Source organism: Microtus oregoni, unplaced genomic scaffold (assembly GCF_018167655.1).
Source record: "Microtus oregoni isolate MIOR12 unplaced genomic scaffold, Mior012 000085F_ref0000168, whole genome shotgun sequence".
Taxonomy (NCBI): domain Eukaryota; kingdom Metazoa; phylum Chordata; class Mammalia; order Rodentia; family Cricetidae; genus Microtus; species Microtus oregoni.
In genome coordinates this window covers 4,371,008-4,388,838 of record NW_024544551.1, presented here as the reverse complement: position 1 = coordinate 4,388,838, position 17,831 = coordinate 4,371,008, and the positions used below count along the sequence as shown (strand labels likewise).

At 46.4% G+C, this 17,831-nt stretch overlaps 1 protein-coding gene across 1 annotated transcript in view; it reads right to left on the bottom strand.

Moving 5' to 3' along the window:
- Positions 1 to 17,831, bottom strand: part of LOC121441958 (putative histone-lysine N-methyltransferase PRDM6) — a 102,303-nt gene that overhangs the window by 18,881 nt on the left and 65,591 nt on the right. Inside the window, exons 4-5 of the mRNA XM_041643385.1 lie at positions 14,861 to 14,988; positions 11,242 to 11,366 (exon numbers count right to left, since the gene is read on the bottom strand). Of these exons, the coding sequence (XP_041499319.1) occupies positions 11,242 to 11,366; positions 14,861 to 14,988 (253 nt within the window). The remainder of the gene's footprint in view (positions 1 to 11,241; positions 11,367 to 14,860; positions 14,989 to 17,831) is intronic.

Below are 17,831 nucleotides of genomic sequence, written 5' to 3'. Positions count from 1 at the left end.
GATGTCAACCACAGTCACCATTCTTTCGGGGCAGGAAAAGGCGAGATTAGAAGGAGGGAGATGGAGGGACGTGGAACAGAAGGAGGACCTGTAAAATAAAAGGTTTCTTTATGCGAGAAATCTAAATCCTTCAAGTTTATTGTGCCTTTAAATTTTCACTCCATTTTACTTCTGACAGGGTACCATTCAGTAGCCTTAAACTCAAAGTGCTCTGCCTGCCTTGGCCTCCCCAGTACTAGGATTTCAGTCAGGTGGAAGCCGCTACTCCTGGCTTCTTTTTTCAATATCTTACTGTGTTAGCAACATTTATCAAGTATTAACTGGTCTTTCCATGGGTCTAAAGGTGATTCAAATCTATGCAAAAGGCTTAACCTTTTTAAAAAGTAACTACTCTGATATATATATATATATATATATATATATGTAAAAATTATTGGTCATTTCAGGAGTCAAAGAGACCATACAGTAGTCAAAGAGACCATACAGTAGTCAGGAGGTTAAGGTGAATGGTGGCACACGCCTTTGATCCCAGCACTCGGGGAGTGGGGGAGGTGGATCTCCATGACAAGTTCTAGACCAGCCAGGGAAACAGTGAAAGAGCTTGTCCAAATATACGCAAAATTTTGAAGATGATTGGCAAAGATTGGTGATGGGAAGAAACAAAGCCATGCCTGCTTCCGATGCCAATACGGCCACTGGCTCAGAACCATGGCGGGAAACAAACTGGAAGCCCTTGTGTCCTCCTCACCACGGCCGTGGCTAAACTTCCTTGACAGGAAGAGCACACTCAGCTCTAGAAGACAGCCACAGAGGCATGGGAACCAGGAAGCTCTGGAAGGAGACAGGTGGCTCACACATGCAAAAGGCGGTGTCACCTGAGGTTCTACAGAATCAGAGGATCAACAAATCTAACACAGGGAGCAGTCCTCCTTACGGTAAGTGAAGCAGAGCTCGTCTCAGCCCAGACAAGACGCTCCATGTCCAGGACGGCCCTGGAGCACTGCTCAGTGGCTACTCAGCACTAGTTTTACAGAGCGTTTTTAGAAATTAAATGAGTCTCCCAGAAGGGCTTGAGGTGAAGTCGGGGCAGAATCACTGACTAAGTTGACCCTCCCTCACTACAGGTGGCAAAGCAGTAGCCCAACAGCACCCAGAGGTTTGCTTGGCATGACATGTCAGTGAAGGATAGCCCTAGCTATAGTCTGTAGCTTTCTAAGTTCCGGCAAATTTCATTTTTGATTCCTATCTCTAACTTCTCTGCTCTGTATTTCAAATAGTGGAAGGCCACTTTATGGGTTGTACAGTGCTTTGCGTCTGAGCCATATATACCAAACTATACATGTTACATATACGGGTATACCTGTATTCAAATTATGTAGAGTCTATATTTCATATATATAATATATGTATCATTTGACCTCCTGAGGCAAAAAGCAATATGGAGGAGTTTGTAGGCGCTTTTTAGACTTAAAAAAAAAAATCTTTCTTTGTGTTACATCTTAAGCAGGCTCTAAAAGATAAGGGGAGATGCTTTGCCAATTTTAATAAAAAATAAAAACAGGAGCGCCGTTAGAGGTCAGGTTGGAGCCCATTTGTTTGGCATTTCCCTCACTGATCCAGGGAAAGCAAAGCCCAGAGAAACTGCTGGTCTCCAGGCAACAGTGAGCCCTTGCCAGCCGGGCCACTCCGAAGGAGCGCCAAGAGGAAAGATGGTAGAACACCGAGACTATAAACATGCGGGAGAGCAGTAATCCTGGCCCAAGCTTTTTAATTTTAAATCCTTAAGGCCACACAATCTTTAGATAGAAAAAAAAAACAGATTCATGGGCCCATGGATTTTTATAAGTTTAATGATCAATATCAAGAAAAATCAAATTTATATATCTAAAAATTTCCAAAATAATCAGAGATATATGTGTCTGGGTGACTGTAGTATAATAAACAGCATTTGGGTAGTAAAAATAAAGATGACTGGAATAAGATTATTCTCCATTTATTATTTTATTTTTTGGTACGTCATAACACAAATATGAAACACGTCCCCGCTGTAGGTAGCAGCACACTCCCTATGCCGCCCTAAGCGTGCACCTCCATCGTGATTATAAAGTAGTTCAGTCTTACTAAATGAAACTGAGCACATGATTTACAAGAGAGAGGAGACGGAATGAAGATTTTTCACCAAAGCGATCATATTTGAAGTCCAGCTGCTCTGTGGAACCCTACCATGTCCACACCTCCCTCCATGTATAGATGTTTGTTTTGAAAACAGAACATCCTCCCGAATGTCAGCCTCCCTGGCCACATCAAAAAACACCAACTAAACAAGAGAACGTATCAGCCAGGGACAGGGGGCAAATCTTGGAAACGCTGCCTCATGGAAACCCAGGAGAAGTGGTTTAGACGAGGCCTGAAGACAGCTCACTAACGTAACCAGAAACACAAGTGGCTTCTGCATTTGGGGACGCTGAGCGACAGAGTCTCCTTAGACTATGAAGACAAAGATTAAGCAGAAGGGAGTGCAGTCTAGAGCCCGGAAGGATGGAGCCAAGCAAAGACATTAACATCACTTTTCTGGATAGTTAAGACGCTGGTCACATCTGGATAGCTAAAGCACGGTGGGGAGGAAAATTCAGCATCCATGCAATCAAATCTTACTTCACCCCACCTGCGAAATATCTCCTGAGTGTCTACTCCGTACTGACTGGTGGGCACGTAGCAGGACAGGAGAGCACACGGTCCCTCGCGCTGTGACAGACTGACAGACAGGAAGCCGGTGTTTCTAGTCACTCACTCAGCTTCAATTCTTTAGCTCTATTAATTGAATCATTATAACTGTAGGCATTGACATGCAGCGTTAGAATATGAAAACATCTGCACGTTAGAAGTGACGTAGTCCAGGACTGCAAGGAAGAAAGATGCTAGGAAGTTGGGTATCTGAGCCCTGAAGGGACACGTGAGAGAGTGGGGACAGGCGGAAGAGAGAGTCAGCCGAGGGAGCTGGTACGGCAGCACCTCCGGTCCCTGCTTATGACGGGAAGGACCTGAGCACTAAAGGATGTGAAAATGTGTCCACATGGCAAAGGAGGGGACAGATGGCAGGCCACACCTGAGGATGGAGGGAAAGGTAGTTATTGCCAGCACCTGTGGGAGCTGCGCCGGACTGGAAAAGTGCTGGGGGCCTAGGGGCATGAAGTCTATAGCCCACTAGGTACAAGTTAGCTGTAGCTAAACTCTTGGGGTCTTGAGGTGACTAATATCTTAGTCTAGTTTGATTTGGGGTTTGAGGCCAGGCCTCATTAGATAGTCCTGGCTGGCCTGGAACTTGTGACCATCTTGCCTCTGCCTCCTGAGTGCTAGGATTACAGACATGGGCCACCACATCCTGCTGTGTTTTAATTAAAACCCCAGGTGTGGAGATGTAGCTCAGTTAGTAGAGGGCTTGCCTAGAAGAAGCGAATCCCTAGGTCCCATCCCCAACAGCCCCATAAAACTACATATGGTGGCACATGTCTTTAAAGCCAGCGCTGGGAGGTGAATGCAGGAGGGTCAGAAGCTTGAGGGTCATCCGCAGTTACACAGCGAGTTTTGGACAGCTGGGGCTACATGAGATCCTATCTGAAGATAAGTTAGTATGTGAGCTGGAGACTACGTGGGGCTCATAGCATCCCATATGAAAGAGCTACTTATTCAAGGGAAGAGTCCTTGCAAGTCTAAAAGAGTTTTGAACCAGAGCTCGAGGGGACCAGATGCCTGCTTTCAGGGTAGCATCAATCCACGGTGACCAGTATGGACCATATGCTACCAGCACATTTGCAAAAAAAGTAGATGAGGAGCCCAACACGGTTGTGAACACTTAAGATGCCAGTCACTTGGGAAGCTAAGGCAAGAAGATCAGAAACTAAAGGTCAACAAAGGCTTTCTTGAAAAAGTGGAGACAGAGGGGAGATGGTTGAATGGAAGATAGGAATAAAAAAAAAACAGAAAGGGAGAATGTACTTAGATGCTTGAAGAGGCAAAAATGTATTTCTGGAAGAAGAGCTAAGAATTTGTCAACATCCCTCATTATCTCTTAGCTGGTGATTTGTATGTCTGTAATACTCTGTGGACTTTGATCTATGAGCCCAAACTATCTGTTGATAAAACAAGTGGATAAACTAGAATAAGATAAGCAAATAAATGGGATTTCACTCTGGCTGCGATGACCCTAAAGAGGTCGCTTCGTGGTGCATCCCTGAGTGGACCGTGTGACCCTGATCGGGAGGGTGGCAACAGAGATGAGACACACGAGGAACACACACACAACAGGGCCTGGTGAGAGAGAGTGCCATGTCTAGGTCACAGTTGGATGACTGGAAGTGAGCCCTGTGAGCTACACGGAGAGAGACAGATTGTGGGAATGGACATGACGACTCCAGTCCCAACACCCTGAGGGCGAGGTTTCTGTGCGGGATGGAAGTGAAGGATGTTGGGAAGACAATTTCATGGTTGAGGCTGGGAGTCACAGAAGTCTTACAGACCTCCACAAAAGAAAATACAGACCCTAGGGTACCTGGGAAATGTGTAACAGCGTAAACGAATGCAGACAGATTGTAAAAATATATACAGCTTTAATGGAGAAATAGACTTACAGAACCACCGTTCCCGAGGAGACCAGGAAAGCAGAAGCTAGTGCTGAGAGCACACTCACCAGATTTATAGGTAAACATTAGCCCGAGGCGAACACGCCCCCTAAGGGGCGGGACTTATATCTACAGAAATGGACTCTGAGAGGGAGATTTTGGAGATCTGTGTAGAGACCTCTTTGCCTATTGACCAAGATCCAGTGTGGAGTTCTGTGCGCGAGTCTGGGGAGTCTGGGGAGTCTTTGGAGGGTCACCATGCGTTAGAGAGTGATCAAAGCAGGACAGGGACAGTTAAAGACAGATGAGCTGGGGGCTGGCAAGTTTTTAGAGTAGTCCTCTCAGGGAGGACAGCCAGGCTTTATGCCTCCACACCGACCACTCACTGCCTGGGGACCGCTGTCCAGTTCAGAGTGCTCTGTGGTCAAGGGTGCAGTGACTCTGCTATGCTGATGGAGGTGCTGAAGGCCAAACCCATCTGAGAGATGGCCCCTCCCACGCGTCCAAGCGCTAGAAGAGTGCTTGATAAGGTCATCTAGCAAGACCTCGAGTGGCACACAACATCCCTGGGTGACAATACAATGGCATCTCTCCAGTATTTCCTTCCTCCTTTGCCATTCTTCCCTGAGGTTTTGCTGTCACCCTTCCAATGGGTAGCTAACTACCTCTGATAAAGATGAACAAGTGTCCCATTTCTTCTTTGTGTTTTCTAGAATTCTACAGGTTTCTTGACTTCTAGGATAAGTGTGTGTGTGTGTGTGTGTGTGTGTGTGTGTGTGTGCATATGCACATGGAAACTACAGGACAAACTTGGCTATCCCCCCCCCCCCCGCCCCGACAGGGTCATTGCCGTGGAACTTGCCTATTCAGCTAGATTGACTAGGCAGCAGGTCCCATGCGCCCACTTGCCTCTGCCTCTTCAGCTCTGAGGTGACAAGTGTGTGCCGCCTTGCCCAGCTCCAGTGGGGCCGAGGGACCTAGCTCAGGTCCTCAAGCTCGCAAGGCTCTGATCCATCTCCCCAGCCTTGGCCAATTTTTGTGTTAGGTTCTTGACCTGGAACTTTTATTTCTGGCAGATAGGATAAAAATCAAGACCTAGACCATTCTATAGCTATAGCAAGGCATTTACTGCTTTCACGACATCTCAAAATGGACAATTGCTGGGCCTTTGGGAGGTGGAGTCAAGATTCTGCTCGTCTCCATTCAGAGAAACGATAGTACCTGGCCATACTCAAACGTGTGTAAGGAGTCCAATCCCAGCGTCTCTCTGTGTGTAGGAGTAGGTGCTCTGGCTTCTGACCATATTCAACCTAACACCCTCCGCTCTGCTGTAGCTACCCGAAGAGGTACCTTCAATGAGCGACTTCAATGCTTAAGTTGTATACTAATGAACCTTCTCTGTCCTCCAAAGCTGGGGATGGGACTTGCATTTCTGCACTCCACCACAACGCTTCCTTTCAGCCCTTGTGTGCACAGATACTGCTGTTGGGTTGAATGATACCGTGGTATCCTAATGGTTACACAGATCACAGATAAAGGATTGAGCAGCGTCTCCTTAGGCTGGATTCCTTCTGTTAGTAGAGGGAGGGGATGAGAGGCCGTGTGCAGAGGTGGTTCTTTTTATTTGCTGTTCTTTGAGAACCAGAAGGAGCAGGCCTATTGGAGGCAGGGTCTAATTGAGCGCAGCTCCCGCATGGCCATCAAGTCTCACATTCTGCCACCTCAGCTTCATACACGAATACAGAAAAAGCAGTAGGAAGACTTGTTTAACATTTATTCTCAGGTTTTTTTCCTTTCTTTTTTTTTTCTTTTAATTTCCTCTGAAAAGAATATGAACCACTCGGTCTTTGCACTCTGCAGGAGCTAATCCCCCACTGGAAGCTCAGGGCAACCTCACCCCTTCTTGCGGATGTGATCTGTCGACAGGAGCATTCCTCCAGGCTCTGAAAGACCCACAGTGGACGGAGGGGCTCTCCCTTTTGGAGCTCTCTTACATTTTTAACTATAGTTTTTTTTTTTTTTTCAAAAAAGAAAACAACGTAGGAATTGCTTCCAGAGCCCAGAGGCTTGTGTGGAGCACTGTCTCCTCTTCCAGCCCAGGCGGCTTTGGCTGGCACGTCCGGGCAGTTCATGTACCCAGTGGCCCCACTGCTACGTGCTGCTGACAGAGGGGGGCACTTACGATGCCCCAGGTCCCACTGTGCATGACCAACGGGAAGTGTGTATGCTGCATGTTGAAAGAAACATGGGGAGAACATGATGCTTTCATAACCGAAAGTGCTTAATAAGAACGATTCACTAACCGAAGTCACATTTTCCTTGGGTTTCTTAATCCAGGACCAATTTCATTAACAAAGGGAAATCTGTCTGAGATAACTTTTAATCTCCTAATTGTGATAGAAGGCCTCATCTTTATCCAGTCTACCTTTACTTTAACTGTGTGTGGTGTGTATGTGTGTGAGTCCACGCAAGTGAGTACTCACTTGTGGTGTATGTGCGCGCGCATGTGTGTATGTGTGCATGAGCATGTGTGTGTGAATATGTGTGTGGATGTGTGTGTGTGTGCATGCATGTGTGTGTGCATATGTGTGTGTGTGTGTACATGCATGCACAAGTGTCGAGGACAACGTCCAGGCATCAGCTTCTCCCCTTGCACCATGTAGATTTTGGGGATGGAATGCAGAGCCATCAGGCGTGGTGGTGCCTTTACCTGCGGAGGCAGCTCCCCAGCCCCACACACGCAACACAGGCTTTGCCTGCAGCACTATAAGGAAGCACATTTGATTGGCGAGGCTTTGATTTCAAGGAGCTCCTCTTGATTACAATTGCTGCTCCATTGAGATGATCTAAATTATTCAGGGTGAGGAAGGCTGTCTGCTAAGTTCCCTGCCATGCCCCTTCACACATCTGCATGTCTAAGTCGCGAGAGGATTTTCTTAGCACAGCATAAAGAATTGCCATCACAGAGCACTCCCCGGCCACTCTGTGATCAAATGGAAGGAGGCGCTATCTCAGAATCACAATTGAAGTCATATTTCTCCTCTCACTATCTGATGAAGCCTTCTGCTGTGTTTCTTGGGTGGCCAGTCACATGGCAGATAGATGGCTTTGAGACAGGAAGTGAAATAAAATTCTCCTAACACCCTCTGGAGAAAGAGGCATTGTCACCATTAAGCCTTTCAAAAGGATGACTTAATTCCCTTTAAACATCCCTCAATCCTCACTGAGAACTCAGAACTGAACCCTGAAAGGGGCAACTTAGCTTTCCTACCGAAGCCACAGACTGCACAGCACTCCAATTTCGAGAGAGAAATGGCATAATGTGCCCTGGCAGAGTTCACTTAATACTCTAGCCAGAATCCTCAAGAAGGCTTCATACAGGTGCAATTGCAGGAGAAACGGCTTAACGCAAACAGTGTGCTGTTCCAGAAAGCGAATTTTTAATGGCACTGTGGCCCTGAATCTGGACACTACTTGGTATGCTCGGACCACCTGCCCGCCTGCTAGGAATGGCAAATGGGCAGTCAAATGCCCTCCCTCCAGCCCCAGGCACCCCCATGCATGCAATGGCCTTGTGAGGCGAAACCAATGTACAAACATATGATGGAGGAAGGTCATTTGTTAAATAAAAAGAAATTGCTTGGCTCTCATTGGTTAGATAGGTGGGAGGAGTAAACAGAACAGAACGCTGGGAGGAAGAGGAAGTGAGCTCAGACTCCACAGCTCTCCTCTCGGGAGCAGACGCCTGCCTCAGAGATTCGCCTGCCTCTGCCTCCCAAGTGCTGGGATTAAAGGCATGCACCACCACCGCCCGGCTAAGTCACTTTGTATCAGACCAAATCTGCCGCTGTGGCAGCTTTTGTTGCAAAACCGCAGGTACTTGAGCTTCTGCTAATTCAGGCAGTGGGGTTCCACTGCAAACTTAGCCAAGGCAGGCAGAATGGGCCTGTGTGGCCCAGTATGTCTCGGACTTGGCACTGGGGCCGGAGTCACGAACTAAAAAACAGCACCCAGGAGGGTGATGTGTTAGCTAGCGGGCTACCCGCTTGAGTCGGGGGCAAAATAGCCCACGTTGGACGCCAAAATGTAACGGCGTAAACGAATGCAGACAGATTGTAAAAATATATATAACTTTAATGGCAAAATAGACTTACAGAACCACCGTTCCCACGGAGACCAGGAAAGCAGAAAGGGACGGCTGGGAGCACACTCGCCAAATTTATAGGCCAACATTAGCCCGAGGCGAACACGCCCCCTAAGGGGCGGGACTTATCCCTACAAACATATGACTACTACAAGTAACCATGCCAATTCCTGTGTGGTCATCCACACTTCCCATTCATACTTCTAAACTCAGAAAATTGTCACTCCTTAGACTGGAAGATCCAGCCATCCTAGACACCTTTTTCTGGGTACCTAAAATGTCAGGAAATGCTGTTGGCCTTGCTTTTAAGATAGCCCTCGTGTCCACTTACGTCTCGCCTCCTCCATCACTTCCATGTTGGTCCACACCACTGTCATTTCTCCCCTGGTTTCTACAAGAGCTCCTGAGTGCTACCTCTCTGTGCTTGTTGTAATCTGCACTCAAAAGACAGAGGGATCCCCTTACAACCTCGGTCAGACCATCGCATTACTGCTCAAAACTCCATCCCAGCCTCAGCACCAGGCTCCCAGAGCAAAAGGCAGGTTCCTCACAGGGGACCAGATATGTGCTCCCCGCACACACTCACCTGAACATGACTTATCTTCTGCCTGTCACTCACTTCACCGTACCTGGGCCAACTTCTGGGATTGCTCTGCCACATCTAAGGGACATTTCCATCAACGAACTCTTAGGGGTTTAGTTGAATGGCCCGCCATGCTCTTCTCTAGAGCAGCGTCTGACTCGTTCCCTCACCTCCTTGAGTCTTTGATCAAAGCCTAGCTTGCCAGTGGGGACTCCTTCAAGTCGTTCCCCACATCTGCAGTCCCAAACACCTAGCACACTGTCCCTTCCTGCTTCAGTACCTCCACAATACACCACCACCTGTGTAAATATGTAAATATTTAATTACATATTTATGACACCCTGTCCCTAGAGAGAAGCTCCATGAGGGTAGGACTTCTTGACTATTTTCTTTCTTCTGCATTGATGGCACCTAAATGAAGTAAAGACTGGCCCCTAGCAGGTGATCAATAAATACAGGAATCAATGACTGAACTATAAGCTGTAAATCAGTGCTGTTGACCATCATGGGCTTACACTACACAGTCCTCAATACAACACAGTATCTTCACGGTCTATAGCAGGTTATAGTCAAGGAGGAAAGAAAAAAACAATGCAGGATTCCCAGAATAGGAGCTGAGTTTGTGTCTGGTTCCGGCACAGAGAACACCCATGGCTCTACCCCAGATGTTCTAGTTCTTGTGGTGAGGGAGGTAGTGATGGTGTTATCCTGGAGAAGGGAGAATCTGGTGGTCTCCATGCGTGTGTCTGCTCTAAAGCCAGCAACCCAGCCATGTCCCACATGGGGATTGCTCCCCTGGAAACAGACACTCGCTCTAACACAGCAGGGTATATCACAGCAGAAAGAACAACTTCTGGGGAAACTCCACAAGTCAGGAGGATGCCAAGATACACGTCTTCATTTGAGGTTGGTTTGAATTAGGGCAAAAAACAGAGAAGTTGGTATTAGTGTGCTCTGTAAGGATTTTCTATTTTTCAATGGGATCAAAGACAAGAAAAACAAGGTCGGCACTGTGCTGAGCAGCAGCGAGGGCATTGGGAGGATGAGTGCGTGAGAGAGAATTGAGACAGAAGTAGGAAAAGACCGCTCCTTCCAAGACGAAGCTCTCCACCCATCAACAAATCCATCTGTTGTCTCTGTTTCTCTCTTGCAGCATATCCAATTATCATTTCACAGATGAGTCAGCTTAGCGACAGGAAAAGACAGCGCCCCTGAAACAAGTGTTCTCCCCCGTGCACCCTGGGACTGCCTAAATCTGTTCCAAATATGGACATCACCTGAACGGTTGCCCAAGCATCGATACTTGAGTTTGGAAGAAGATCAAGTAGAAGTTGCTTCAAGTTCCCACCAGTCTAAATATCCTATTGTTGTTTTAAAGGTCATAGTTAGCAAGATAACAATGATAGGAGAAATATTTTCAATGAGAAAACTTAGAAAGACACCAATTCCACAGCCTTTTCCTCTAACGACTGACTCTCCTCATTCACACCCAAACAGCTGCCGAGGAGATAGTCTCCACTGAGGGATGTTGCTTTGTTAGTTTTGTTTTGCCTGTGGTTCCAACAAGATTACCTCCCTTCAGAGCAGCGACCCTGGCGCTTCCCCTCTTAAAGCAGACACAGAGTGGGTACGCACTAGAGACCAGCTGACTTCCTTTTTTTTTTTTTTTTTTTTTTTTTGTCAGCAATTCTTTAAAAGTCTGGCAAAGGCTTTGAAACTGTAAACAGGCAAAGAGCTGGCCAGGAAAGGAAGCAGCGGTGGAATGACCCATGCATGTTTGCTTTACGTATCACAGTGAACCACATTCAAAAAGAAGTTTCAAAAGCATTCTTTAAAAGTTCCCTCCGAAACAGGTACGTTTTTAGTGTGAATTCAGAACTAAAGTAGGTTCTTACAGTTTTCATCCTGGGCAATGCATTGTAAGGGGATCCCAAAGAAAGACGTATAGCTGTCATTGTACCACACCAGAAGCTCGGTGCCCCTGGGAATATCTATACAGGCTCGGTAGAATATATTCGACCTATTTAAAAACAAAAGAAAACCCATCTTAGTCAGACGTAATGCTCATAGGTCCCCACCGCATTTTTATTGTCCCCCAAACATTCTGCCCAGCTCCACCTAAACAGTTTATAATAAATCTACACCCACCTTCTGATCCCAAGCCGTCGAGGAGAGCCTGTAACTCAGTGTGATAAACAATGTATTTATTTCCACAGGGCCCCTTCACAGAGGGTCTTGGGGAGACAGATATATGGCCCAGGAGACAGCAGGGAAGGAAAAGTTCATTTAAAAAAAAATAAAAATTCTCTCTCACGATAACTAGAAAATTCTTCCCAGTGGCTACTACATAGGCAGTGAGAGCTGCCCAACCACATTAGAAAATCAATTTACGTTTTATTTATTTCTTATTTGAAGAGAAAGCACTACAGGTAGTCCGTCTGTCACTGTGATGTTGGGAGTCCCCAAAAATTCATAATAAAATAAAGCAACTTTTAATAATATAAGGACTAAGAGAAGAAAAATAAAACCCTCCCACCTGCTCCCCCCTCCCACCCCCTAAAGTTTGATGTAGGAGAAGAGAAAAGCCCTCTTGTGTGAGACGGATGGAAATTCAATAAATACAAGAGGAGCACTTTCCTTGGGCTGAAAGATTACACCCAGGGTGATGGAGTGAGGGTTCTAAGAAATAAGCATCTTTTATAGCAGCAGCTTTGGTGCCGTTAAGAAAAATCTACAGATTTTTGAAAAGAATGAGGGTGTCCAGACCGGTTTTCTCAATGAAGGATTGTTACAAATATTAGCCTCAAGTTCCAGATAAAAGTGTTTTAGGGTTGGTGGGCCTTAAATTCCGCCTTTCTGTAAGGAATTGGCTGCAACAGCGTAATTTGTCCCTTGTAGAACACTGCAGACATAAGGGGAATCTGTCTCCACATTTTTCATGGCAGTGAGATATGCACTTGCCAACACACTTTGTCACCACAAAGTGGCTCTTGGCAATAGGATCATAAAGATCAATAAAAAAAGTGCAGATTCTCAATATTTTACTTACGGCTGCAAAAATTTCATTTATCTTGTTATTTTCCTTACTTACTGCCATTCTGTCTCACGAGGGCACTGCTAGCTAAGCAGAACGTTTTTCCCAAACATTCTATGAATATCTGACAAAAACTCCAGCTGCTCGTCCAGTCCTCACTGCCCTTCCTGCCTTGGCACCTCTAGGAGCTGCGCATTTTATTAATTTTTTCCACCGCCGCATAAAAAAAATCAAAATTGGAACTGTGTTATAAATCGCTGACATCTCCTAACTTGAGAAAAATTGAGTCTACTTTGTACTTCACCCTTGTAACATTTCATCTCTGGGTTTGCCTTCCCTTCGTGTAAACACAGCGCCCGGCAAATGAATGTGCTAAAACCAAATGACACACTTTGCCGCTGAAAGAGCAGAACTGTTTTCGAGCGATGGGTGGTCTTCTGGGGCACAGAGTAGGCCGAAAGAGGGGGGGAAATGTGTAAGCGTACACCATCCCTGACAAGCACCCTGAGCTTCCAAAGCTTGCAGAAATCCCTGCATGCTGAAGCACATCAAAGGGATTTTTCCCTTTTCAGATAATATTTCCTTTGCTGACATGTATTTAGTATTGTGGTTGGATGACTCATAAAGATAGCTTCATGGCGTCCCAACGCAGTTGAAGCAGAACACATGCCAACAAACATTATTGTCAGCCTCAAAATAAAAACAAAACGTTCAGCTAAGGGTCAATCAATCAAGGGCGCTTTGAAGAAAATTCCATTTAGATATTACAAATCATAACAGAATGAATTTAAACCAGCTGACTTTTTGTGAAGAGGACATTCATGTACAATAAAAATTAGGCTGGCTCTTTGGGGCCCAACTTTTCTATTTTCTTACTTTTGGACGTGGTCACTAGTGATGGATGCCAGTTTTTTTTTTTTTAAATTGTGTTTTTGTAGCTCATTGTATAAAGATCTGCGGTAATCCAAAACAGATCGGCTGAGAGTGAGCTTGTAGCTTCAGCGCCCTCATGAAAGGAGAGTTGTAAAATTCACTTAATATCGACAGATAGGTAATGGCTTACTCATGCTCCTCTCCCCTGAGGGGTTCTTGTCCCAAATTTAGAGTTTGCCTCAATAGTTCCCTTGGTATTTCTGTTTTAGAGAAGTGGCCAAACTATCTCTTGCTGACTGGACAAGCACAACCTTTGCTAATTGTGGAGCTCAGGGTTGTCTAGAAAATTCCCGATAGCAAACACAGAGCGCTGCTGGGTGTGCACCGGTGTTAACCAAACAGCCTCCTGTACTCTTTCACGCAAACCGTTACTTAATAAAACTGCATGGGGAACCCAGGCAATGAGTCAGACACTGCCCAAGTAGGTTCTTTTTAGAAGTGGAGACCTTCAGGGAGCAAGCAAGCCAAATTGGTGCACCTCTAAGCTATAAAGAAAAATTTAAAGAGAGAGAGAGAGAAGAAGAAAAAACTTCACTTTAAAAAAAAGGAAAATAAATAGCCCCAGGCAGAACTCCAAGTTGCCGACACAAGGCTCTCGGCTTTGATGTGTCTGTGGTGCCCAATAAAGCTAAACAGTTGCTTCTGACTCTGAAGGGAACACGGCTGTTTATAACTGAGCTCATATATTTATACCGCACATGTTTTCGAGGGATTCTGAGAGGAGAAGGCTTAGTGGTGGGGCTGTTTTTCTGTTCGGTCTGTTTCTGCCTTCTCATCTTGGTTCCAGCCTTCCTTAGGAACAGGGGGTGGGGCCAGCAGGTGCATGGAGAAGGGGGGGGGCTTCCTGCTCTATCCCTGTGGGACTCTGAAAAGTACAGTTACCTCTCCCTGGATCTGTCACTCTTGGGGCGCTGCCCATTCCTCTTAGGGAACAGTGGTGGGGGTGGGGCTTCTTTTCTTTAATTTGAAGCCACCACATCACCTGGAACACAGCTGAAATCATCAAAGGGGCCAGGCCCAGATGCTCTGGAAACTTTTGAGAGAGCAGGAGAGGTTGCGGCGTCTCAGTCCTGGGTCTGAGCATGGCCGGCTTTGGAAGATTAAGTTCTTGGTTCTCCAGACCTTGGTCCAAATGAACCTAACTCTCTCTCTCTGAGAGACAGACTGATGGAGACTGAAAGGAACAGAGCTGGAACTGAGTTTCCAAGTTCCATTTGTGTGTGTGTGTGTGTGTGTGTGTGTGTGTGTGTGTATGTGTTCACATCTGCTGGGGGATTAACCCCAAGCTGGTGGGGCTGCCAAACTCATTCGGGTCCCTACGGACATTCAAGCCAAGGCGTAGAGTAACTTCAGCTCATGTACATAGTCAGAGAGGGCATCCGCTAGCACCCTTGTTATTGCCCCTGGAACTAAGGCACTTCAGCAACTCGGCATGGAAAACTAGATCTCTACGGGGTTCTGCGGGATGTTTGCAACCACTTCGCAGCAAGCCTAAGTTCGCACGTGCAAGCCCACGGGCTCCAGCGATAAATCAAGACATACTTTACCTGTACTGAACTACTGTTAGATTCTGCTCTCCACAGTGCCTTGCACATCGGATATACCTCATCCAGCTCGACTTACTAGGCTCCCCACCATCAATAAAGTGCTGTAGTGTCCCATCTTGATCATATATCTGGAGAAGAGGTCAGAAGGTCAAGTAGTTAGAACGAATCATCAGCAATCATTTTCCCTGTTTCCCTTGATGTCTCTCCGTGTCAGCCGCGGAGATTTATGGTCCTCGGGTTTGCTGGTGCCTATTGATGGCTGTGGAAACTCGGCGAGGGTAACAGGAAAATGTTTTCTGGTGAGGCAAGTCGATCACGTTTCTCTTATCAAGCCAATCTTCCCTGTATTAAACATAGTTGTGGTATCTCAAGGATGTGACCATATTTCCCAAAGAATATTTAACCTATTTTGACAGGCTAGTCTTAAATAATGAACTGCTGGATAAACAGAGCAAGCTGAAAGGAGAGGCCACACTGACATGATTGGAGGAGGCACTTAAAAGGCCCTCCGGCATGCATCTATCCCAAAGCATCCGAGGAAGGCAGTCACTGTCCATCCGCCGAGCTGGGTGACCCCCAGCAAAAGGCAGCTGGGAAACTGTAGAACTGTAGAGGACTGGTGGAAACAGACTCTGGGAAGGAAAAAAAAAAAGAGGGGGGACTGTCCCTTCATAGGAGATAGAGGTCTCTGAAGCCCTTAAGGGAGGAGTCATCTGAAAACATCCCCAGAAAGGGGAAGAGAAAACAGCGGTCTCCTAGGGAGTTTACATTTCTCAACCAAAGTCACTTTCACCATCGTTGTCTTAGGTTCAACCCTAGCAGATTCCTCAAGATAGGAAAAAGAAAAGAAAACCCACTTCAAACTAGTCGATAAGCTCAGGATACCCTCTCCCTAAATCCTGATTCAAGCAGCTTGGCTAGGCACCCAGTGATTGTTGAAAGCAAAGTCATTTGTGCCCCTCCAGAATCCACTGTGGTTCCAGGAACTTTGCATGATGTGATGTGCAGGAGGCGGGGATGAGGCAGTTACATAGCCAATAAACAGCCATTCTCTAAGCTCTCCCCAGACGTGGAGGCAGCCAGGAAGCACAAGGCAGTTCAGGAGTTCCTTGGGAGGTCTGGGGAGATAGTTGAGCTGGCAATGTGCTTCCTGCAGAAATGGGAGGTCCTGGGTTTAATCTCCAGCACCCACATGAAAAACTGGCCATGGTAGCACAAGCTTGCAATTCTCCTGCGGGGGAGGCAGAGACAGGCAGATCTCTGGAGCTTGGTGAACTATCAGCCTGCCACAATGATGAGTTCCAGATTCCAGTAAGAGACCCTGTGCCACCAAACAGGGAAGATGGCTCCTGAGGACCAACATCGGAGGTTAACCCCTGACTCCCACCTGTCCCTGTCCTCACAGACAGGTGAGCACACATACAAACACACACACACACACACACACACACAGGCACATACACACAAATAGTTTCTTAGGAGTACAGACCTTAGAACGACATTGGGAGAACCAAGTATATTTTGAATAGTCAGTACAGCCTCCTGGGAGCTGCTGAGGGGTTCCCCCAGAGCATCCCGAGAAGCCACACCTCTTTTTCTGAGCCCCCCTGCTTTTCTTCTCCAAGTAAACATACAGAATAAATCTTCCAGAGGAAACCACATTGTGTGGCCATTCCTGCTAAGTCAGATCAGTGTTTCTAGTCTGGAGGGCCCTGGGCTGTGTGGGGGGCGAGTTTTCTTTTCTGTCCACGCAACTGAATACTCCCGCTGGTTTTTCTGATATTCAGTCTCCTCCCCCAACCTCTCCACTGCCCCCGCCAATAAAAGGAAAACATTAATCCAATAAAGACAAACATCTGTGGATTTCGGACTGGATAGCCATACCAGGACCGTCACAACTGATAATCAACTCAGCCCGAAAGGAAGGAGAAGGTCCTGGACTGTGTTACAGCTGGGGCGAAATACTCCTTCCCATTCCTTGCTTCGGAATAAGAGCAGAAAACGGAAATACATTACGTGGTCGATCCGTCTGCTGAGCAGCAAGCTAAAGGCAGATATGTTGAGGTTGCCTTTAGATGATGTTCCACTAATTGTTTAGATTACATTACACTTAATTGATTTGTTGTTGTGTCGTTTTTTTTTTTGTCATTGTTGTTAAGACAGTCAGTCAAGCAACATTCAAAAAAATCTCACCCTTGAGCCTGCTGTCAACAGCCAGAGAGATTGAACAAAACTATCCTCACCACTATTGATGATTAGTGGAGTAAAATTTCTTGATGAAATCCTATTTCCCTTTCCTTACAAAGATATCTTGCATAGCTAGCTGCTGGTGATAAATACTACAGAACATCCTAAAAAGTGTGCACAACGGTCCTCTTTACTGCTCCCAGCCTGGATCCTCAGCACCAAGCGACCTAACCCCATAGGTAAAAGAGCCCAGCCTAGCCTGTGTGTGAGCTCAGCTGAACACTACGTGCTCCCAAGTCTAACCTGAAATGAGTGGAAACGGGTTTCCTGCTACAAATGTGTGTCAGCATCAATCTCTGTAAATAGATATGTCCACAAAGAAACCACAGTTTTGCCTCCTACTTGACTGGAAGAAAAATGTAGATCACCATGTATCAGGAAGTATTCTAAAGCAGTATGCGGGAGGAAGTCGACTTTCCCGGCTTTGGCCAATACTGATTACAGTATTTCACACAAAGCTGAGATGATGCCGGACACCTTCAGTCTCCTGACTGCGCCCTAGGGGTGAACACAACTCATCTGTCCTTGACTCTGTTCTCAGGCTTCCAAGCACAGCTACCACCAGACCCACGCAAATCTCCTTCCTAATGGCCTCCCTCTCCACTGTTAGCACCCTACCTCAAATGATAACCCTTTCACACAGGAAATGCGGCAAGAGCCCCTTGAGCCTTCTTCCTTACAGGAGCTCTAAGGTATTATCTATACTGTAGCCATTGTGATGCTT